The 25,380-nt window shown below is 41.8% G+C and overlaps 1 protein-coding gene across 6 annotated transcripts in view; it reads right to left on the bottom strand.

Moving 5' to 3' along the window:
• SASH1 (SAM and SH3 domain containing 1) overlaps window positions 1–25,380 on the bottom strand; it is a 313,961-nt gene that overhangs the window by 195,889 nt on the left and 92,692 nt on the right. For 4 of the 6 annotated variants that reach the window (XM_072827274.1, XM_072827291.1, XM_072827281.1 and 1 more), the window contains exon 1: window positions 454–661. The exons of the other annotated variants lie outside the window; for them this stretch is intronic. In XM_072827274.1, coding sequence (XP_072683375.1) covers window positions 454–633 — 180 coding nt within the window. In that variant the 5' untranslated portion in view covers window positions 634–661. Of the gene's footprint in view, window positions 1–453; window positions 662–25,380 lie in introns of those variants that run through there. 6 annotated transcript variants of the gene reach the window in all.

Raw genomic sequence — 25,380 nt, 5'->3', positions numbered from 1 at the left:
GCAAACGGAGTAAGTACACTTTCTGGTGGTTAAGAAGATGGGTTTGTTTTCCTCTCGTGGTCGGACAACAAATGAAGAGAGAAACAGGAGGAACACCAGCCTCCTCCCCAACCCAACCGGGAGAGCACAGCAGCTAAACACTATGTATTTACACCGACTGCTTGAAGCAGCCTTTCTAGCCCTTTGCACGCCAGCAGGCACACTCAGCAGGTGTCCCGGAGTGAACTGGCCGCTGCCGTCCCCGACGGTTGCAGAGCCCTCGAGGATGTGATCTGGGGCTGGTTAGTTTTTAACTCGGGTTTGAAATCCTGGACCGAGTGCGTCAAGCCCGGGGACCTGGGGGGAGGCCGCCGACCCGGAGCAGAGGGCTCGCCGGGCGCGGAGGGGGCCGTCCCGCACCTGGGGGTGCGCCCCGCCCCGCCCGCCCGCGCCCGCCGGCTCCAAGTAACTCACCAGGATGCCCATCACGTCGGTCCAGAGCCGGGAGAACGCCTCGGACATGCCGGCGCGCCCCTCGGGCTCGGGCTCGGGCTCGGGCTCGGGGTCGGGGTCTGGGTCGGGCTCGGGCTCGGGCTCGGGCTCGGGCTCGGGCTCGGGCTCGCGCCCCGGGCCGGCCGCTCCCGCGTCCTCCATGGCCGCGTCCCGCGCGCGCGCCGGCCGTGCGTCCCGGGCCCCCGAGCGCCCTCGCTCCGCGCCCGCGCGCCGCCGCCCCCGCCGCCGGTCCCCGCCCGCCGCGCCCGCGCCCGCGCCCGCGTCAGCCGGCCGCGCCCCCGCGCCCCCGCGCCCCCGCGCCGCACGCCCCGCCGCCCCGGCCGCCCCCGCGGGGGCCCCGCGCCGGCGCCTGCACCTCGGCTCCCGGGGCGGCGGGCCGCGCGCCGGGCAACTCCGCCAACTTTCCCCGCCCGGCTCCCCGGGCCGCGGGGGAGCAGGAGGCAAAGTCCGCACCACCGCGCTGCACGGCGGGGAAGGCGGGAGGCCCGGGCGCCGCTCGGGCCGCGCAGAGGCGCCTCCGCCTGGGCCGGGACCGGCTGCCGGAGGCCCGCGGCCCTCCCCGGGCGGCGAGGCTGCGGCGAGGCTGCGGCGAGGCTGCCCGGGCCCCGCGGGGCTGAGCGCCGGGCCTCGGCCCCGGGCGGCCGCAGCTCGGGACCCCTGCGTCGGAAATGAGCTCTTCCAGCCAGCTCCACGGGACTCTCCCCTCGCCGCTGAAGAAAGCGTTTAGCAACAAAAGGTGCTCTGATGTCAGGCTCTTTGCATGGAAATGAGCCACGGAAGGGGCACAGATCGCCTGTTGAAAGAGCCGCCGCGCCGCGCCGCGCCGCGCCTCCGCCCGCCCTGCCCGGGCTTCGCGCGCCGCCCCGGGAACGCGCTCGGCCCCGGGCGCCCCGGACGGCGGGAGCCCCCGGGTCGCCCTGTGCCCCCGCAGCCCGCCCTGCCCTCCCGGGGCCGGCCTGCTGTCAGCCAACACGTGCGAAAAAACAAGTGGGAAAGCTTGGGCGCGAGCCACTGTGGGCCCCGTTTTGACGAGGAGCGGGGAGGGGGGGCGCGTCTTGGTGCCCGGGGGCCCACAACGCCCCCCAGCGCTGGGGCTTTCCGCTATTTGGGGGAAATGCGCTCTGGGTTTGAATGGTTGCCTTATGGCGAGGGCACAGGGAAGGGCCATTTCCAAAACTAGGCATCACTGTTGTAACCACTTAGCTATAGCACACAAGGGCGGGGGGGGGGGGGCTGTGTGTCTTTCCAAGGGCAAGAGCCGTGACGGATTTATCTTACGAGGCATATAGCCCGGTAGAGGTATTTATCCTCTTGGGATTCGTTCTTTAAAAACCACTCAGAGTTTTCCCTGGGAGATGACAATACACCTGATTTGATGATTGATCACTTGGTGAAACAGTTAAGAAACTCCAGGAAACAACCCCCGTGTTAAAGGGCTGAGTAGTCCCCCCCCCCCAAAAAAAAAGGCAGGCGAGATGCTCCAGGGAGAGAGCCCTTGCTTGTTTTAGAGGCCTCTCGTGGTTTTTGTTTTGTTGTGTTGTGTCTTTCCTTCTCAGTCCACAGGGGAAAAAGGCGGGGAGATAAGAGCATGTCCTCGAAATCCCCCTACTCAAAAGCAGTAATTACTGGGAGCACCTATCAATGCCAATGGATGAATAGCCCCTACCAGAAAGTTCAAAACTGAAAAAACTTTTCCAAAAGTAATTAAATTTGGAAGTATAATCCCATATGGCAATATTTTTGAAAGAAAAAGAATGAGAAAGTTTCCCCTGGAGAGTAGGGAAGCATCAGGGTGAAGGGTGGAAAGTGCCGGACACTGAGTCAACCTGACCATGCCTGTGCTTTCCTGGGTTGATGCGGGAGGTATACCAGATGTGTGCTCTAAGAATCTGGGAACCCCAATAAATTCAGCGACAGAAGTCGTGGGCTTTATGTAAAATATCATTATTATCACATCTATAGAGACATGAAAAGCAAATGATGGAAAAAACTGAAAACCACCTTTTAGAGTTGATTTTACTAGTGTATTTAAGAATGTCAGTGTGTTAACCATGTAGGACTTTACTAAATTCAAGAAAATACATAGAACCACGCCAGGTCTGCCAGGAGGCAGCTTGTTCTCCACATAAATACTTTCCTGCCAAGTGACTGAGCAAGAAGCCAACCAAGCAGGGTGGCAGGGGCTGAGTTGGAGGAAGGCTAAGTCTCCAGCACCAATCGTGACTCTTCTTGATTCATCAGACAACCTAGGGGCAAAGCATTTAACCTTTCCACGCTATGGTTGCCCAATCCTAGATGTGGCAAGGCCTCACTAATTGCCACCCGACTCCTCAGAGGTGATAATATAATTCAGGGCCATCCAAAGATAGGTACTTTTTAATAGCAACGTCTATGCACCATCAATATAATTAAACCTTAGCCAGCATTTTGGCACTTCTAGAAATCAACTTATCCTAGATATTGAAGTTTCTTTTCTCCATGCTTCCTAGTAAATGTATAGGAAAATGAGGTAAGTAATATTTGGCGGGGTTGGGAGGGGGGACGTTGATTCCTATCATTTTGCTGTCTATAGATAACTAAGGACTTTTGAGGAGTCACTCTTCAACTTCTATAGCATGAATAATTTTGTTGAGCATTTTAAAAATTAACCTCTTTACCCTCAACTTCATATTGTGTATACTCAAAATGAGTCCGATTACTTCCCTCAAATTTGAGTCTTTTCTCCTTTAATTAATGTCAATCTTTACTTTCCAAAATTTCTTTAGGGGCTTTTTAACAAAATGTAAAAGAAGGATCATCATCAACATCATGAGCATCATCATACTATTTCAGATCCCATACAGTCCCGTTTACTAAGAGCTTTTTATAATAGACTTACATCTCATGATAGCAGGAAAGCATTTTGGAGGTGATCTGAGTGAAATCCCTCATCTCCCAGGTGAAGAAATGGGCTCCAGAAAACTTGAACAACCAGTCCAAGTGAACAGGAGCTACCTGGCAGGATCAGTCAGATTATTTGATTATTTTTAAAGTTCTTTCATCTCCAGCAAAATATATTTGTCCTTACAAAGATCTGCAGGGTAGGCAAGTGTAGATGTGCCACTAATGACGTATCTATGGAAAAATACACAGGAATCCTACTCTCCTCTTTTTCCTTTCCACCCGTCTCTCTCTCACGTAGCTAATTGGAATTGTTACAGTGTTGGTGAATGACTTCCAAGGAAAGAAAAGGATCTAGAAGATTTTCCAAAATCTAGTGGTGACCCAAAAGTTGACCATGAAATAGATTCTGTGGGTCCTAATAAATATTTATTGCAATGAATGAGAGTATCAGATTGTATTCATAGAGAGTAAATACTGATAATACCTATCTCACTAAGCACTTCCTTGAAAATTAGTCATAGTGTTGCACATATATGTATGTGTCCACATATATATGTACATATATACAGACATATACATACAAGTGTAAATATGGCTTGCTGTGTAAAAAGTGGTTCTTGCTACAAATCAGGATTTTAAAAGGTTAAAAGTCACTAGTCCAGAAATTATAGGGTGTTGCCTGCATTTAGGTCATCATCCTGACATAGGAAGGATAACCAGTCTATTACTTGGCATTAAAGGCAGAGTTTGGAGCAGAAAGCCCAAATATAATGGGGTCAGGACAGCTGGGTTTGAATTTTCACTCAAGTTTTTATGAGCCATTGGGCAAGTTATTTTTTTCTTCTGTAAAATGGGATAATTCCACCTATTTAATATGATTGTTGTGAGGTTATCTGCAATAATGAGGGCAATAATTCTCTGTTAATTATAACCTTTCCCCACCTTTCCCCTCCCTTAGCTTTTTCTTCCCCTATCTACTCATACCATGAGGTGAGAGCTATAAGCAGGAAATTTCCTTGTTCATACCTTAATCCACACAAAGGAGTAGTTCTTAGTCTTGGAATGCGGTTGTTGAGAAAAGGGTAGGGAGGTCACCTCTGGCAGGGTGGGGTGATGAGGAGTGATCAGTTTTTATGATCAAGGTAGTAATAACAGCAAGAACAACATCTGTCATTTACTTCACATCTACTCTAGGCTACGCATTATGTTTGACATTTTAAAAACATTTTAGTTAAATGGAGTTTATGATTTTTCACCTTGATCTAACCCTCCCACCCTGCTCATTTCTTATTTCAGTACTTATTATATCCATGTATTTGTTCAAGCTACCAAAGTCAAGAGACCTGCTTGAGTCCTTCCCCTCACTTACCAACACTCATGTCTAAACCATGGATAAGCCCTGTTGATTCTACTTCCTAGATACTTGTCAAACTCCTCCACCTCTTTCCATCTCCACTGCCACTCTCTTAGTCATTATTACCAGCACTTCTTGTGATATTTTATCTAGATCACTGCTTCTCAACGTGTAGACTTAAGAACAGAAGCATTGGCATCACCCAGGAACTTGTTGGAAATGTGCATTTTGGGGCCCTGCCTCAAGACTACAGAATGAGACAACCTAGGAGTGGGACCAGCCATCTGTACTTTAATACTCCCCACCCACCCACCAAGGTGGCTGTGATATCTGCTCACTTTTGAGTGCCATTTGGAACAATGGAAATGTCAGAATAAGGGAAAAAAGCACATTGCTGAGGAAATGTGAAGTTTTACAATATAATATACTGAAAAGCCATACCAGGAGATTGCTTTAGAAAAATCAATTGAGGGATGCCTGGGTGGCTCAGTGATAGAATGACCTTTGGCTTAGGGTCATGATCCTGGGGTCTTGGGATCAAGTCCTGCATTGGGTCCCCCAAAGGAAGCCTGTTTCTCCCTCTGTCTATGTCTCTGCCTCTCTCTGTGTGTCTCTCATAAGAAAATAATTAACACCTTAAAAAATTAATTGGTAAAAGAAACTGTATTATAAGTGAATGGAGATCTCCAAACTAGACACTTGTTTTTTTTTGTTTTTTGTTTTTTTTATTTACGATAGTCACAGAGAGAGAGAGAGAGGCAGAGACACAGGCAGAGGGAGAAGCAGGCTCCATGCACCGGGAGCCGATGTGGGATTCGATCCCAGGTCTCCAGGATCGCGCCCTGGGCCAAAGGCAGGCGCCAAACCGCTGCGCCACCCAGGGATCCCTGGTTTTATTTTTTTAAGATGTTATTTATTTGAGAGAGAGAGAGAGAGTGTGTGTGTGTGTTGCACACGCATACACAAGCAGGGGAAAGGGGCAGAAGGAGAGGAAGAAGCAGACTCCCTGCTGAGCAGGGAGCCTGATTTTTGGGGGGGGGGGGAGGGGGGCTTGAACCCAGGACCTAGGAATCATGCCCTGAGCATGATTGAAGGCAGACGCTTAGCACTTAACCAACTGAGGCACCCCGGGTACTTGGTTTTAAAAGGCAATTAAATATTGGAATTAAAATGTATTATCCATAGGATAGACATGCTTTAGGAACATAGCTTCATTTAAATACTTGTTATTTTTAAAAAGACAACACGTATTCTGCAGAGAAAATGTAAGATTAAGCAAAGATTAAGTCTGAAAGATTATAAATAGCCCCATTTATTTTTTACCATGCTGCTTTCTGAAATTGAGCAATGAAAATAGATAAGCTCATTTAATTTTTGCCTACCATCAGCAGCCCTCTCTGGCACTCCAACGCGGGGCATTCCACAATGCCTCAGGGATCTCACTTTAAGGAAAGACTGAAGTGCTACAACATTTTTCCCTTTTTTTTTTTTTTAAATTTCTATTTATTTATGATAGTCACACACAGAGAGAGAGAGAGAGAGAGAGAGAGGCAGAGACATAGGCAGAGGGAGAAGCAGGCTCCATGCACCGGGAGCCCGATGTGGGATTCGATCCCGGGTCTCCAGGATCGCGCCCTGGGCCAAAGGCAGGCGCGCTAAACCGCTGCGCCACCCAGGGATCCCACATTTTTCCCTTTGACAATAATCCCAAACAATTTTTTTTTCCATAAATGCCTTAAAGGTGAACCAAGCCCATGCTAAAGCATTACCTGCTTAAAAGCCTCTTCATCTCAAAATACTCAGCAAGAGAGATGAGAAAAGAGCTCAGCAAAAACTAAAGAATTAAAACATAGTGAAGACAGAGACCACTGGTTAGGGAGAGAAGGTAAATAAGCAAAAAAGAGATGCAGGACTATAAATGCTTTTCTCTGCAATCTCTTCTTCCACTCGGATAAGCTATGTTACTAGCCTCACCATTTAGGTTGTCATCTGTGTTGATGCTGTGTAAACACCGAGGTTCTGCCTGGAAATTATTCCATCAGTCATCATGGTACCACGACTGCAATTTCATTTTACATAGTAGGATCAGCCTCAATCATTTCTAAAGCCATGTGTAATTCTAAAATACGAGGATTCTGAACTATTAGGCAAAGCACCTTAAGGACAAGAAGCAAAACAATGCTGGTGGGCTGCCACTACTGAATCCACAATGTTGATGGCAAAGAACTAAAAGACTTTAATTCATAAAATTACTTCTGGGGACAGCTGGGTGGCTCAACCGTTGAGCCTCTGCCTTAGGCTCAGGGCGTGAACCCAGGATCCGGGATCAAGTCCCGCATTGGGCTGTCTGAGGAGAACCTGTTTCTCCTTCTCCCTCTCCCTCTGTCTCTGTCTTTCTCTCTCTCTCTCTCTCTGTCTCTGTCTCTCATGAATAAATAAATAAATCTTTAAAAATAAAATAAAATTACTTCTGAATTAATATGAGAACAGTGTCTCTCTCTGGTTATATGAGAGCAACCTTGATACCTAAGAGAGGAAAACAGGAAACATCCAGAGGAATCATACTCCTTCATATGTCTTTTTATCTTAGGAGAGTGTTAAGAAGGAAAAAAAAAAAAAAAGGAATGTGCTAATAAGAGACCAGAGATTATGTTAAATATTTCCAAATTATGCAAGGAAAGGCTTAAAAGCACAGCTGGGATGTATCATCCACCAACCAAACCGCCTCATCCATCTTGTCTATTTTATAAACTTTACCTTATAAGAATGCCTACTTGGCTGTCCCTATTGCTTAAACACACTTGTGAAAAATAAATTTTTCCATTAAATTGAAAATCTCTACTTAAAACTGTTGCTGTGCTTCTTTGAAGTTCCATAATATTATGTATTGGGGACAAAAGATTCTCACATAATTAATCCTGGTAACCATAAGAAGACTATTACAATCTTATCTGGAATTGAAGTATTAGCCAAAATACTTCGCTTGAACAACCACCAAAAATAACTTATGATTGCAGACACTTCCATATGACTATTTAAAAAAGAGGAGAGCCCTGAGCTGTGTATCAGCATTCTGGAAAAAATACTTGTTGACTCATTAAAACAAAGGAAAAGTATGATATCCTTTGACCACTCACTTTTTAAAGAGTCACGCATTTACTATATAAATTACTTGAGGGAGAACCATTGAGTCTTAGATGTAATGCCCAGACTGATATTAACTCTACACGGTTCTGCTTTATTCTGTTCTGTCTTTTGTAAAGAAGCCAACATTTCAGATCACAAGGAGCAAGATTTTAACACTAGTAAAATTTATCATCTAGCTATTATAAAGAAACACTCCCATTCCTGTTCCTGGAAAAAACAAAACAAAACAAAAAAAACTCTCAACTTTCCCTTCAGCTATAAAATCCTATCATTTTAGAATCTTAGAGACGTATATCTTCCTTCTCACGCAATCTGACTCCCCTCTTTTCCATGTATAATAAATCCTATGGTTTCCCCTCTGTCATTCAAGGCTATTGTCCTCTCTTGGATACTTTATTTCAAATTGCACTTCCTGTGATACACGCACAGGCATGAGTGCATGTGAACACACACACACACACACACACACACACACACAAAGGCTCAGTTATCCAAGTTTTTCTGAGCTGCCTCATACAATTGAAGATATAAATAAATGAACTTGGTGAAGAATTCATCAAAAGAGGTGGTGCCCTGGGAATGTCTCAATGAGCTTTTCACATATGGAGATAGAGGTTTAAGTGACAGGACATTGGGGTCATAGCTACTTCTTTAAATAGTGCCTTGGTCAAGCTTAGTGAAACACTTCCCTGTCTAGGGAAGCACATAATATGCTGTGCTTCTATGGTTAGCACTGGCCCAAATAGGTTTGAAATCTAAAAGAAATATTAATATGGGTAAGCAAGCACCAGATTTTCTGCACCATTTTCCCTCTCAAGGAACACAAATATGTTTAAAGGGACAAAAAATGGATTGTCCAGGCGTAATTTTTTCCCTATGCCTTATAAATGAAACAACTAGGTGCTAGCTACTCTTTATCTAATGAATGTTCTCAAAAATCAGATGATGTTGATTCCAATAGCAAAGAGACACTGAACAAAGAACACTTGTTCTAGAAATGAGGTCATTTGGACAGTCTATCCATTAAGAAAAAGCCTATTTTGCTTTCAGAGGTCACCTATGAGGGCAGGAAATCCATCTTTCAGCCAGTGGACTAACATCTGGCCTAAGTCTTCTGGGCTGAAATGTCAATTTCCTGGTCTAAATGGAACACACATGAAAGAAAAAAAGATGAAAAATACAAATCTTCATTTGCTGAAGATTCCTCAACAGTAGCATAGATTATAAAAATTCTCCAAAAAACAGCTATTCTTGCATGATCAAAACTAACAAACAAAAAACAGTGAAATATCTGTCTGAAAATTTTCTTTCTTTCTGTACTAACTACTTAAAGGCAAAATTAAAGGGCTAAAGCTAAATCATAGCAAATCAACCATTCACTGGTAAATCCATAAATAAATCTACTTTAGTCTAGACTAACTCATCACAGTTCATGATGATTCATCCCAGGCTGGGCCAGATTTGCTTTTGTACTGTGGGAGTTGGGGGGGGGGGGGTGAAAGAGAGAGAGAGAGAGAGAGAGAGATCTATTAAATCAACAGAATAAAACTTAAAGAAGAGAAATGGGAAGATATTCAACCGATATCAGAAAATAATCTTTTTTTAAAATATTTATTTATTTCTTCATGAGAGACACCAGAGAGAGGCAGAGACATAAGCAGAGGGAGAAACAGGGTCCTCTCAGGGAGCCTGATGTGGGACTCGATCCCAGGACTCCGAGATCATGCCCTGAGCCAAAGGCAGACGCTTAACCACTGAGCCACCCAGGCATCCCAGAAAATAGTCTTTTAATGCCAGTTAAAAGCGTTATAAAACAGGGCTCCTGGGTGGCTCTGTTGGCTGAGTGTCTCACTCTTGATTTTGGCTTGGGTGGTGCTCTCAGGGTTGTGAGATCCAACTCTACAGCGGGATCAATGCTGGGATTTTCTCTCTCCCTCTCTCTTTGCCCTTCCCCTGGCTTGTGTGTGCTCTCTCTCTCTCAATATATATATCTTTTTTTTTAAAGTGCCATAAATGGGATCCCTGGGTGGCGCAGCGGTTTGGCGTCTGCCTTTGGCCCAGGGCGTGATCCTGGAGACCTGGGATCAAATCCCACATCGGGCTCCTGGTGCATGGAGCCGGCTTCTCCCTCTGCCTATGTCTCTGCCTCTCTCTCTCTCTCTCTCTCTCTCTCTGTGTGACTATCATAAATAAATAAAAATTTTTTTAAAAAGTGCCATAAACATTTCATGTATAATTCTTCTATTTATACTACTTTTTACACTCTTTGAGAATATTGCATACTTTTGACTAGTCTTTCTCCTATTAGTTTAAATTAGAGAGATTTTGGTCTATTATTCATTTAGTCAGGCAGTCATTCAACAAATACTGATTGAATTCTGATTATGTCTGACATCGAGTTAGGTATTGACAAAAAATAGCCATGGTTTTCGGGAGCATCCAATCTTTTTTATTTATTTTTTAAGTGAAGGGTTAAACTGTCCAATTAGGTTTGTTTTATAATTAATGGTGATAAGGAGCCTAGAGAAAGGTGAAATTTGGGACAAGGCAATTTTTAAGTTATGCTAGTAATCTAGACAAGAGGTTGCAAAGGTTAATAATACGGGTGCTTTAGCACATGCATATCAGTTCCTGTCTGATCCCACATGGCTTTTCTAGCTTAATTTCTGTTAAAGTCCAACGCAGAATTACTCTGGGAGGCTTCTATATACCTTTCTCCACATTGGATTTTCTATTTTCTGCTTCTCTGTTTTGTTCAGTCTATTCATTTTCCCTGAAATATTCCTGCTCTCTTCCCAGCTTTATTGAGATATAATTGACATCTAACATGGTGTAAGTTTAAGGTGTGTAACAAGTTGATTTGCTCCACTTACATATTGCAAAATGATTATCATCATAACATGAAACTAATACTTCCATCATCATAATGTCACATAATTACCATTTCTCTTTTGTGGTGAAAACATTTAAGATCTACTCTGTTAGCAACTTTCAAATATATAATAGTGTTAGTAACTATAATCCATGCTGTATATTAGATCCCAAAACTTACTTGTCTTCATTTGTAAATGAAGTTTGTACCCTTTGACCAATATCTACCACCCCTGCCCACCACTGTCACCACCATTCTACTCTGGTTCTGAATTTGGCTTTTTTAGATTCTACATATAAGTGATGTCATACGGTATTTGTCTTTCTCTGCCTGACTTATCTGACTTAGCATAATGCCCCCAGGGTCCATCCACATTGTCACAAATGGCACAATTTCCTTTTTTTCTGATGACGAAATAATATTCCATTCCATTTATATTTGTATGTATTACATATTTTACCCATTCATTTGTTGACATATACTTAGGTTGTTTCTACATCTTGACTATTGTGAACGATGCTGCAATGAACATAGGAGTGCAGATGTCACTTTGAGATGCTTTTTTTTTTCATTTCCTTTGGATATATATCCAGAAGTGGAATTGCTAGATCAAATGGTAGTTCTATTTTTAGTATCTTAAAAAATCTCCAGACTGTTTTCCATAGTAGTTGTGCCAATTTACATTCTCACCAACATTTCACAAGGGTTCCTTTTTCTCAAGTATTTTCACTTATTTTTTATTTTTTTGAGAGAGAGAGAGAGAGAGAGAGAGCAGAATCCCCACTGAGCAGTAGCTGATGTGGGGCTGGATCTCATGACTCTGAGATTATGACCTGAGCCAAGACTCGGATGCTTAGCCAACTGAGTCACCTAGGGTGTCCCTCAAGTATCTTTACTTTTTGAAAGAGCCACAAGATATGATGGGTAGTGAAAAAAATGAAATTGGTATAAATGAGAATGGAAAACTGAGAAAGACATAACTTGGAGAACACCAGCATTCAAGAGGATGCTTTAGGGAATGACGCATTGTCTGAGTGAAAGTGGTCTCCCAGGGGGAGGATCATGATGCCACATTGTCAGGGAAGGTGAGAATTATAGGAAATAGAGATCAACAGTGTCCAACATGATGGGAAAGTCAACAGAAGTACCAGCAGAATACTCATTTTGGGAGTCACTGGCAATCTTACTTGGCCGGTGCAATTTCGGCATCAGGGGAAGGAGTAGAAGCTATATTGCAGGGAAGTGAAGAATAATGAAGAAAACTGGATGAAGAAAAATGACAGACAGGTTCATAAGGTCTGAAGAAAGGTTTTGAAGCATGTGAAAGATTTGAGTGAATTTGTGAGTTAAGCAGAAAAGAACTAGTGGAGAAGGAGAGGTTGAAACTTTAAGAGAGGGTACTTCTAGAAGATCCCAGAGGAGATGATGGTGATGATATTAACAATTTACGCTTTTGAGAAATTATTGTTGTTGGCTTCTCTTATTTTGAGACCAAATAGACTACCTCTTTCTTGCCAACACATTTTGTCCTGCCCAGGAATACAACAAAATTGATCTAAGCATTCTATGTAAGAATTATACTCTAGTCACATTTTCCTGTGCTATACACAAACCACCTTCAATAGATTTTAGAGTTTTCACAAAATTCTTTTAAAAACATTTTAAGTATTTCAGTTCTATAAATATTTATGAAATGCCTACTGTGTGCTCAGTATTGGGAATGTGAAAATAAGTCACAGATCCTGATCTTGGTCAGCTTAGTCTAGTGAGGGAGACAGACACAGAAACAAATATTCTCAATCCATTGTGACAAAAGAATGCACAGGTCCTTTATAAACTGAGAGACTGCAGCCTGGAGTCATCATGGAGGACTTCCTGCAAGAGGCATTGTCTGACTTAATAAGTCTTGAAGGACAAATCAAATTAGCTAGCTAGGGGCTAAATTGGTTTCAGGCTATGAGAGCAACAGGTGCAAAGGCACAGAGAAATAAAATAACAGTATGTGTTGGGGGAACATGAAGCTGTTTTAAGAAATGCTGGAGAGAGAATGGGTGGATCCAAAGCTCAGGGTATGGGGCTGGTCAATCACACTGCACTTTGTATGCTATGAGCTAAAAAGGTTAGTCTTACTGCTCTGGAAGAGTTCATCCTTTGTATTTTGGTGCTTCCTAATTTCCTTTCTGGGAAGATAACTTTCCTTTTACTTTTGAAGTGCACCACAAACTGTGGCCGTCCCTGGGCTGGGTAGGTAATTCCGCAGCTTGCAAAAACAGGGTACACATGAAATGCCCTGGGCACATTAGGGAGGGAGTAAAATTTAGAACACTTCATTAATGTTCAGGTCATACCTGCCCAAAGGCCATGCAGATTTTTTCTTTCTCTTTCCTATATTCGTATATGGGCCACCCCCCTTGATATTTTCTGGCAGCAGCACCAATCAGCTTTATGCAGAGGATCTTGTCCCACATCTCTCCACTGAGTCTGTGATCTGAAGTAGTTCACAATCTCCCTGGCTCTCCGAGTCCTTAACTCTAAAATGAAAGGGGTAAAAGAGATATTTGAGGTCTCTGCCATTTATGACACTCTGTAATGCCAAAGGCAAGGGGCTGGAGGAGGTTGTTTAGGTATGGAAATGGGCTGAACTAATAAGGACTAAGGAAGTAAGGAGGTGCTAAGAATGCCTTTCCTGCTTAGTGCAAGTTATTTACACAATGAATGGGTTATGCCATCTGGAAGATAACACGTATAAGAAAAGGCTTATGTATACATTCTTGATGAGACTAGAGTGTTCCTCAGTTTTCCTTCTAGAAATCAAATTGTGTCTTCGTGAAGGTGGCAATGGAATGTGACTGATATAAGAAAATTATCATTGTAAATTAGTATAAGACTCAGAAATTTGGCAGGATGCATCAAAATCCATAAAAATGTTTATATCTCTAACCCAGTATTTAGATTTCTGGGAATTTATTCTGGTAAATTATTAAATTATTGGGGGGGAAATGAGATGCTCAGAGGCTTATTTTTTTTAATATTGAAAATTTGGAAAGAAGCTTCATATTCCACAAGAGAAAAATGGTCAAAGAAATGATATTGGAAGAATAATATCCACTGATTAAATGTTAAAGAACATGTAACAGCATGGGAAATCCTCTGTATGGGATATTTAACTCTGAAAAATTAGGAGTGCATATGCCCAGAAGTGAGAAGAAAATCTGCAAATAGTCTATGCCATTGTTTCCAGTATTGTAGGAGAAAAATTGATAAATAATTTTTGGATAAATGAATGTAAAATGAAAACTGGTGATGCATGTGGATACTGGAATTTTGAATTAAATTGTCATTGAGGGCAGCCCTGGTGGCCCAGTGATTTAGCACCACCTTCAGCCTAGGGTGTGATCCTGGAGACCCGGGATCAAGTCCCACATCAGGCTCTCCGCAAGGAGCCTGCTTCTCCCTCTGCCTACGTCTATGCCCCTCTCTCTGTGTGTCTCTCATGAATAAATAAATAAAATCTTTCAAAAAAATAAATTGTCATTGGAAAGTTCTCTATGCCGTTACTCTCTAATGATAAACACAGAGTTAATGTTAAGGCTAATATTTGTTAACTGTTTACTGTGAATGGACACTCTCCTATACACTACATATTTTGAAACACTACCTATTCATCTATTGCCTTCCAAAACATGCCTACCACTTTTCCTCCTCTAGATTCAAGCCTTCATGGAACCAAATTCAATGCTGGCCAGAGACAGTTGTGCTCTAATGGTCTGATGAATGAATGAATGAATGAATGAATGAATATCTCAATGAATGAGAGTGGCAGAGACTGAAGTCCATGCTACTAGTGCCTTAGACCACAAGGTCTCTGATGTGACACCAAGGCAGGAATTCTCACTGTTCACTCAAAGTTAGACTTCTAGATTCTCTATGTAAGATTCTCTTCCAAAAATTGGAAGGATTGAGTTTCTGAGGCTGAAAGACAAAGAGTTCTTCTCAAAACCCAGTCTCAGAAAGTGTAACTTTTTACAATTCTTGAATGCTTCACTGATAAATGATGGGCTATGCTGGGTAAGGTTTACCTATTGTAGCATTTCCAGAAAGGAAGAGGAATGTATTATGACAAATTTTTAAGGAATAGAACCTGAACTGATCCAAGCATCCAATAAAAGCAAGCAGGAGCTGTTGGGAGTCACATTTTAAAAGGTTTTCTCAATATTTCCTCAAAGTTTCTTAATCATAACAAATATTCAGGAACCCTCTCTTTTGGTCCACCCATGGTGTTTAATTTGCCTGGCTTTGCAGGTATGATGATAAACATGGTGTCGCAGATTAACAAGGGCTCTTTATTGGGCTGAGTTTTATCATTGGCTTATGCATGCCTCGGTTTTTTAGAGGCCATTGGAATTGCTTGTCTGCATCCAAGACAAGTATTGAGCCTTTGGCCAGCAATACAAGCAATTTCACCCTTGATTTTTCTTGGATACAGAGTCTACCTTCTTTACTATTCATCTCAGCTTTTCCACCGAGAGAAACTATTTTTGAAGTTGCTCTGTGCCGTTGGCTATTTCTCCTGACTCCTTCCCTTTCTGGCTGACGCAGAACGAAGTTCAGTCAGCCAGGCAGGTGCCACGTCCGATCACCATTATATTCCTCGAGGCACAAACAGCAGTATTTTTAAGCATGGCAATAACAGAGGTTTTATTTCAGTAGCTCATGTGACATAAAGAGCCTCACTTTGAGCTTTCAAGCATATACTCAAGATACACACCTCTCCCCATAATTTTACAATCCCCGCCTGAACCAGAGCTTGGGCACCTCGGAAAAGCAATAATAAATACTACCAACATATGGCGGCTGGGTTCTCCCAGAAATATTTATAACCTGTGAAGGAAAACCAGCAAAACATTTCATAAACCAATGGTGTCAAACACCCACTCTTGCTCTTGGTCTATAAAATAAAATGCCCAACTTTCAATGCCTGTGAGGAGAACAATTCAGAGTCCAAATGCACACTGCCCAGCATTTCTTGAGAGCTTTCTTCTAATCACAGATGCATTCTGGGCAAGCCAATTAATCTGGGCACCATGCCCTGAAGTGGGCAGTGTGCTGCTCGATGTTAATCACAGCATGACATATATCTATGCCCTGTACCCACTTCATTTGTCCCTGGCTGCAAGACATGAACTTTTCCTTGTGCTATTATGATCGTATCCTGTCTAGACTGAAAACAGCTACAGAGCGGCTCCCTTCATATTCATTGAATTAAAAATGAAAGGGCCCGTCTGCTCCATGCTGCCTCCACCGGGGAGCATGGTGGGTTTCCACTCAGCCTCTCCCATCTAAAATGGGAGAAGCAGAGGAAAGACCATGGGAGCTGCCTCCAGCTGGAAAAACCTAGATAAGAGTGAAACGATGGCAAATAGTAAATACAGTGATGTGACTCTAGCGATGTTATATTTTTAAGTAAATCACTTGGAAAAACCATAAAAGTTTTAAATCAAGCTAGGCAGAAGTAATATTCAGACTCTGCTTTTGTTCTAGAAAACATTGGTGTGCCAGGAAATGGGTGAACAAAAGGATGACTGCATCCTCAGAGCCGTGAAGGGGAAAAATCCATTGGCCCATAGCACAAGTACTCAGGAAGGCAGAACTGCTCAAGGGTACGGCAGGTTTTCTCATTTCTGAGATTTTGACAGCCCAGCAAGCTCCCATGACCAAGGCAAGACAATCCTTTAGCTTTAAAATAGTTTGAATTTACTCAATCAATGCATCAGAAAAAAACCCCCACAACTGTCCACTTAAGGATTCATCCAAGGATCCAAAGATTCACACACAGGCTTTGGCTTCAGACCTACCAAGCTGAACTTTCAAGCCTTACTTTCTTCAGTTATAAAATAGGGTTAAATAAGTAAAAATAGGGACACCTGGGTGGCTCAGTAGTTTAGCGCCTGCCTTTGGCCCAGGACATGATCCTGGAGTCCCAGGATCAAGTCCCACATCAGGCTCCCTGCATGGATCCTGCTTCTCCCTCTGCCTGTGTCTCTCTGCCTCTCTCTCTCTCTCTCTCTCTCTCATGAATAAATAAATAAAATATTTTTAAAAAGTAAAAATAAAATAAAACTCAGTTAATGATAATGTCTATGACATACATTGATCAAAGGAATAAATGAGCTAAAGAACTTGACACTATGCATGGAATATAATAAATTATCAATAATAATATTGCTAATAATGTTACTTTTAATATTACACAGAAAAGCACTTAGTACAATACCTGTCATAAAGGAAGCCCTGAATGAATGATAACATTGGCTATTAAAATTTTCATTTCAATTCTGTTTAATACTAATGATAAATACTAGCCCACTTAGTCACTTGAATGCTGCAGATCATTAAGTGTTTTTTTAAAATCATCTATACTTTTGTTCATTAATAGACTTGGATTTACAGATGTCAATTGACAGACAAATGGATAAAGATATTGTATGTATATGCAATGGAATATTACTCAGCCATTAAAAAGAATGAAATATTGCCATTTGCAATGACATGGATAGAACTAGAAAGTATTATGCTAAATGAAATAAGTCAGTCAGAGAAAGACAAATACCATATGATCTCACTGATGTGGAATTTAAGAAACAAAACAGAAGAACATAGGGGAAGGGGGAGAAAAATAAAATAAGAAAAAGAAGGAGGTAAACCACAAGAGACTCTTAACTCTAGGAAACAAACAGGGTTGTTGGAGGAGAGGTGGGTAGGTGGATGGGGTAACTGGTTGATGGGCATTAAGGAGGGCACATGGTGCAATGAGTACTGGCTGTTAGGTGCAAGTACCACTAAATTCTACCCCTGAAACTACTACTACACTATATGTCAACTAAATAGAATAAAATAAATTTAAAAAATTTTAAAAATAGACTTGGGAGCTTCAGAGAGAATAAGGTATTATAAACACATCTTCTCTTTCTAGTCCCTCCTCTTGAGCTAAAGGACACAGTAATGGTCCTTAGGGAGAAGAGAGAAAGAGAATAGTAAGACATTTATTTCCAAAATTTGTTTGAGGGCCTAAAATGAAAATGTATGCTATTGATTACAGGAAAATGACCATGAATGTCTTAGAAATAACCCTTAGACTCAGGCACAATATAATATACTCAGGGGGCACTGTAAATTCCTCATTACCATATAAATTGTTTTCAAGCCTGATCTAATAGGATATGATTAATAATTGGGATTTGTTTTCTTCCAAGAAGCTGAATATTTGAAGAGAACCCAATACAGTGTAAAAGACCATTTCCAAATCAAGTAAGTGTTTTCTGCTTTGTTTCGTATAAATAAAAATATTCTAATTAGCGCATAGAATCCTCATAGATGCTGAGTGAGGAAGTACGTGGCTGTAGTCTTGGCATCGCATGTGTTCACTACAGGAAGTGGGGCCGCATGTACTCACCATATGGCTTATGAAATGAGAATTGCAAAAATTACGGCTGCACAGGGACAGGCCTTCTGACTCCGTGTTGTTTATATGCTGATTAGAATACCTGGTAGGCTCCAAGGACTGCCTGAGCTACTTCCCAGCCCTTTCACTTCCTCTCTAGACCATTTCTGAGAAGCACAAGCTCGCTTCTGGTGTAAATTTAATGCAACCTGAATTGCTTTGGAAAATCTGGACAGGAAAACACTGGGCTTATGCTAAAGGTAATTTTCAGAGGAACAAAGTTTCCTTGTTGAGGTTGTCCAACATTCAGAGCTATGCAAGGGAGAGGGAAGGATTGGCAAGTTAAGGGAAATAAAACCAGCAAAATAAGGCCTTTGATTAGGACCTAACACAATGTGCTCTGGCCAGTTGACACAATTACAGTTCTCCCTCCTCCACCAGAGCAGGTAGCAGTTTCTGATTCTGCTGCCCACCCTAAACCAGGGATGCAGCTGTACGCACAGCCACTGAGGCCCTTGTCAATTAGAAGCAACATTAAAATGACATCCCATCTGCTCTACAAATGTCAAGGAGCTTGTGCCACCTGTTGAGGGATTGTAGGGACAGTAGAAGGGCAAAGAGTCTCGACACAGGTTTATCTATTTATATAAACAAAGAGCCACTTCATTCAATGTTCTGCTTCTACCCCACCCTCTATTTCCCTGCTTTGCCAGAAATCTTTCAAATAGCTTTGCAGTGGTATTTTGCACCCAGAAGAGAGTTAGCTGTTTTTAAATACCAGGCCCCAAGAAGCACAGGCCATTGAGAAACATGCACTATACCTCAAATAGTAGACAAAACAACAGCTTTAGTTATTCTTGAACCATTTTCCCCATGCCTTCAACAAGGAAGTGTGAAGAAAGACTGCAGCCAAGAGGTTTTAAATTTGAGCTTATGATGAATTTTCCTCAGGGTAAATCTAAGACACTGGAATGGGGGAGAAGGGGTTTATACAAGCTCTTTTCCAAAGACCGGGACGTTAGGATAGTGTGTCCGAATCAGGACGTCACGTCCGCTTATGTGAGCTTCCACCGGGCCCCTGATGATGCGGTTTCCCTACACAATATCCAAGCCCAGCTTGGAGGTTTGGCTCAAAAGGTCCCCTGCCACGAATTCCCATGATCTGTTTTGGGAGGGGGTGATGAGGGACATTTCTTTCTGGTTATCAAATTGGCTTGTTTCCTCAATCACTCCGCATCTTACTGGATCTCTGTCGGCTGACACAGATAAAATCAAAAGCCAACTCTCCTGGAAGGTTTTTTATGTTTTTTTTTTATGTTTTTATTTATTTATCTGAGTGATTTATTATTTATTTGAGAGTGAGCACAAGCAGGGGGAGCGGCAGAGGGAGATGGACAAGCAGACTCCCCACTGAGTAGGGAGCCCGATGTGATGAGGGGCTCCATCTCAGCACCCTGAGATCATGACCTGGGCCCAAGGCAGACATTTAACAGACAGAACCATCCAGGCGCCCCAGGAAATGAATATTTGTAAAAGCTAAAAAGCTTGCCTAAGGTCATTCACCCAGCTTAAAGTGCCAGGGCAGAGTTTCATTTTGTTTTAATATCACTTTCATAGTTTTTGACAACTAAGTACTATCTACAGCATTGCTTCTTTTTCTTCCAAGTCATATTTATGGAAGTATAATTTACATGTAGTAAAGTTCATGCTTTTGACTGTACAGTGCTGTGAGTTTTACAGTCATTTAACCACTATGATAATCAAGATATTAGAAGTGTTGAATCACCATATTGTACACTGGAAACTAATATTAAGCCATATATTAATTAACTGGAATTTAAATAAAAATTAAAAAAAAAAAAGGACAGTGTCATCATCCAAAAAAATGCCCTCATGACCTGCAGTGGTCAACTCCTTCCACTACTCCCAGGCTCTAGAAAATACTAATCTGATCTCTGTCCTTACTGTCCTGCCTTTTCCAAAACATCACGAAAGTGGAGTCATACAGCACGTAGCCTTTTGAGTCTAGATCCCTTCACTTAGCATTTCATGTGTGTGAAGCATCTATGATTCATCTATATTGCTGTGTGCATCAGGAGTTCTGTTTTATTGCTGAGAGGTATTCCATTGTATAGATGTATAGCATTTTTTTTTTAATTCATTTACCATCGAAGTGTGCTTGGGTACTTCCTGGTTTTGTTGATTAGGAGAAAAAATATTTATAAACATTCATGGAGGGGTGCCTGGGTGGCTCAGTCTGATAAGTGTCTGCCCTCTGCTTAGGTCATGATCTCAGGGTCCTAGGATAGAGTCCTGCATCAGGCTCCCTGCTCAGTGGGGAGTCTGCTTTTCCCTCTCCCTTTTCTCTGCCCTGAGCCTGCTCACACTCTCTCATAAATGAATAAAATCTTAAAAGAAAATCTCTAAAACAAACAAACAAAATTCATGGATAGGTACTGTGTGAACATAGGTTTTCATTTCACTTGGGTAGATGCCTAGGAGGAGGATTGCTAGATTGCAATTGTAAGAAATTGCCAAATTGGTCTTCTGAAGTGGTTGTACCATTTTGCATTCCAATAAGCAATGTGTGAGAGTGCACCTTGCTATAGTCTTGCCAGTACTTGCTATTACCAGTCCTTTCTTTCTTTCTTTCTTTCTTTCTTTCTTTCTTTCTTTCTTTCTTTCTTTCTTTCTTTCTTTCTTTCTTTCTTTCTCTTCTTTCTTTTTCTTTCTTCTTTCTTTTTTTTTTTTTTAATTTTTATTTATTTATGATAGTCACAGAGAGAGAGAGAGACGCAGAGACACAGGCAGAGGGAGAAGCAGGCTCCATGCACCGGGAGCCCGATGTGGGATTCGATCCCGGGTCTCCAGGATCGCGCCCTGGGCCAAAGGCAGGCGCCAAACCGCTGCGCCACCCAGGGATCCCCTTCTTTCTTCTTTCTTTCTTTCTTTCTTTCTTTCTTTCTTTCTTTCTTTCTTTCTTTCTTTCTTTCTTTCTTTCTCTTTCTTTCTTTCTTTCTTTCTTTCTTTCTTTCTTTCTTTCTTTCGACATCCTAAAAGGGGGTGCCTGGCTGGCTCAGTTGGGGGAGCATGAGGCTCTTAATCTCAAGGTCTTGAGTTTGAGCCCCACATTGGGTGTAGAGATTAAACAAATAAATATTTTTTAAAAATAAAAAAAATTTAAAAGATATCCTAATAGGCATCTAGAGGTATCTCATTGTGGTTTTTATTTGCATTTCTCTAATGGCTAATGATGTTGAGGATATTTTCATGTGTTCTGTTCAGTCTTCTGCCCATTTTAAAAACTGGGCTGTTTTCCTATTGAATTTTGAGATATCTGAATATATATTATAAATATAAGCCTTTTATCAGATATGTGCCTTATAAATATTTTCTCCCAGTCTGTGGATGTCTTTTCATTTTCTACTATCTTTCAAGGAGAATTTTTACTTTTGATTAAGTTCAACTTATTCATTTTTTCTTTTATCTTATTTTTTTGTTATCAAAGGAATGTTTTCCTATCAAAGTCAAAAAGACTTTCTCCTATGTTTTCCTCCAGAAAATTTTCTAGTTCTAGATTTTATGTTTAGGTGAATGATCTATTTTGAGTTAACCTCCATGTAACACATGATGTATGGCTTGAAATTAATTTTTCACTGATGGGTTTCCAATTGTTACAGAACTACTTATCAAAATGACGAGCAGAAATCTAAACTAGGGTTTCTCTCATTTTAGAGGTCACATTCTTACCATGTACTTTCTTGCACCATGTTTATGTATATTTTTAATCCTCTGCTGAATCCTAAACTCTGATGGACTTCTCTATATCTCCCATAGCATGGTGCCTTGAACATAATATTCCCTCAATAAATACCCCTGGACTGAGTGTTTAAATGGAGGATGGAATAATAATCACTCCAAACTGGCCAATCTTTATTCTCCCTTGTCCAAGAAAAAAAAAAAAAAAAAACAGTGCCCTCATAATATGGTGCCTATGCATTCAGAGCTCTGACCCACCCAATAGGCAGGCAAAAGTCACCTGTCCCATATTTACAGTGGAGTACCATACTTAAGCCCTTTAATGCAAGAGTAGAGGAACTAGTCTTTTCCCTACAGCAACATGAGTCCCCATCTACCAATGGCATGAAGATAATTACATTTCTTCTGACAACTCCAGCCTGATGTACAAGCTCTGGCTGTCCTGAGGAATGATCTTTCACCAGTCTGTTCTGGCCAGTGGCCAGGGTCATTTTAGAAGCAATTTAAGGCCAGAACTAGTGGGTGGATGGGGGCGGAGGTGACAAATATGCAACACTAGTATAACTGAGATTAACTGAGGTCTTACTTCTGATCCTAAAGTAAATAAGCTGATGTGGGCAAGTCCTTAGCCTGACCTACGGCTCCATTGACTTATAAGCAGAGGCTTTTCTGTAACTCACAGAGGGAAAGGCCAGTAGACCACTGCTTGACCCTTGCCACTGTAAAGGGAAGATCTTACAAAGTCCATCTTAGGGGATTTTACCTTTTTACCCCATCACTTATTTTGGATTATAATAACCTTTAGGTCTCATCCAATAGTCCACATTCTTGGCATAACAACAAGCACCCAACCATTTCTGATGGGGCTACGGAGAAGAAGAGAATCCTAAGACTGAAAACAAATAATTCCATTTTCTAGATATGAGAAAAGTGGAGAGCAAGGAAGAAAAGTAGAAAATATTTTAAAAAGCTACCAAGTTAAAAAAAATTATTTTAAAGTTATCAAATTTCTAGCAAACAACTGATATAATATAAGAGTTTTTCACCCAGGGCCTATAACAGAGTAAATTCTCAGAAATGACAGATTGTTAGCCATTATTATATATTTTTATTTTTTTACAATTTTTTATTGTGGTAAAATGTCATTATTATATTTTATATGAGGTGTAATGCATATACAAACATGCATGTGTGTGCCCGCAATGCATATGGGTGTGTGTGCTTATATATACACATATACACACACGTATGGGACAGTAGAGAGAGAGAAATATATAGGGACATAGAGATTAGGAACACAGAGAAAAAGACAGATTCAGATACATATAGGAAAGAAAGAGATGAAAGATAGAATGCTGTGGTTGGTTGTATATCTTGCTTATCCCCATGCTAAATCTCTGAGCCTTTAGACTGTGTCTTTTTCTTGTTTTCTAACCTCATATTATCAGAAATTCTGGGATCATGGCTCTTCTTCAGTGTTCTACATGTCTTGAACATTCAGAATCAGCTTGGTTATTTCAGGGAAAATTAAATAAAATACACTTGGTGAATAAACATTAATAAAAAAGTCATCAAACTCTAAGCCAAATGACCAATTCAACAAACTTCTACCAGCCAACTGACTTGTTTTCCAGGAAGAGAGAGAGAGAGAGAGAGAGAGAGAGCGCCAAGTTAAGTTGATTAAGAGGCTCAGCAAAAATTTTAAGAACCTATTACAAAAAGCAGATGCCCATTAGCAGCATGTGGGAGATAACAGGCCATCCTGGTGGGGCTGGGTTCTCAGGACAAATCATACACCATCCTTTGAAGCCTGAGATCATCAAGGGGTAGAAGAGTAATAAATACAATAGGATGTATGAAACATTGAGGCACCCACATAACCTGGTTCATAATTATCCTCTTCCAGAAGGATGACATTATTTAATGGGTTTGGCAGCTCATTATACTGTAAACTTTTTCAGGGCAGGACTCCCAGCTTCCTCTTCAGTTGCCTATAAGTGTTATGCTGAAGATGTGGCACATAGCCAGTTCCCTGGGGCATTCAAGGACAGCTAAGAGGTACTGTCACCACATATGTTTAAAAATAGTTAGGTCTAGTCATTTCATCCATATTTACTTTAAGCACATTGCATAAAGTGAGTCCCTAGAGGTATTAAGTCCTGTGGCCAGGACAAAGTTCTCCCACTCTTTGGGTGCAACTTGTTTCTGATACTCCGTGGGCTGACTGATTGGGATGCCATTGAATGAACTCAGAGCAACCCCATGTGGCCTTCTTTCTGGACAGTAAAACAAAAAGCAACCAGGCAGGGGCATGGTAATCATAATTCAAAGGCCACTTTTAATGGTGATGCCCATTATTTAGGCACTGTAAAGTGCTCTGACTAAAATATGTCTCTTGTCCTACTTTTGTATACTAAACCAGGGATTCTTAAACTTTAACCAGCATCCAAAATTTCTGGAAGGCTCCCAGAGTATCGGAGTCAGTCGGTTTGGGCTGGGCCTGAGAATTTGCATTTCTAACAAGTTCCCAGGTAGTGTTGCTGCTGCAAGTTGGGAGCCACAGTTTGAGAACTACAGCATCAGCATTTGCTTAGGTAACATTTCCTTCTTCTTTTCCTTTAAACTTGACCCATGAGGGAATCTTCAGAATTTAGAAACTACAGAACGATTCTATAATTTTAGAAAATAGTCACAGTGAAACCAACGACATTTCACTTTTACAGAGGTCAGACTTTTGACAACCTTCAAGATTTGGAACATTGTTGCAAACTTAGAAGCAAGATAAGGTCTTTGAATTGTTGAATTAAGCCTCTGAAAAAGTTACGGTACTCTGTCGGGGGTAACAGTGGAAAGACCTCTCTACCTCTGAGTGTAAATAAACCATTACCCATGGAAAAGTGAAGATGCATCAATTGCAAGATAATGACAAAAGAAACGTGAAGGCGGAAACATCAGGCTGTATTATCTGTAGGAACAAATTGTGTGATTTGACCTGGTAGTGGCTTCTTAGATCATCACTACATTGTAAGTAAAACACTGTAATTGGTTTTCAAAATATTAAGGCTCTTCTTACAGCAGCTCCATCCCACTCCTGCCTAAGTGTCAAATAAATATGAAAAGGCCAATAAGGAATTTTGTTCTGAACGTGGGAGTGTAAAAGGACTTGGCACACGATAATTATCAGCTGGAAGAAGTTTTGAGGGGGCTGCTGGGTGATGTGTTCTACAGCCTTGCTCTCAGAGAGATTGGAGGGAGGCGAAAGAAACTCTACCCCTGACTCAGCCCTAGGGGACCTGTCTGTGTTTCCAGAGAGAGGAGGCTGTGAACACGCAAGGGAAAAGACTACTTTTGTCAACCCGATGAAGGGCTATAAATTCGAGTGGGGAAGTACAGCTCTACTATGTTAGCAACATCAGAGACTCCCTGGAGAAA

The sequence above is a fragment of the Canis lupus genome, chromosome 1 (genome assembly GCF_048164855.1).
Source record: "Canis lupus baileyi chromosome 1, mCanLup2.hap1, whole genome shotgun sequence".
In the NCBI taxonomy this organism is placed as follows: Eukaryota; Metazoa; Chordata; class Mammalia; order Carnivora; family Canidae; genus Canis; species Canis lupus.
This window is presented reverse-complemented; position numbering and strand designations above follow the sequence as displayed.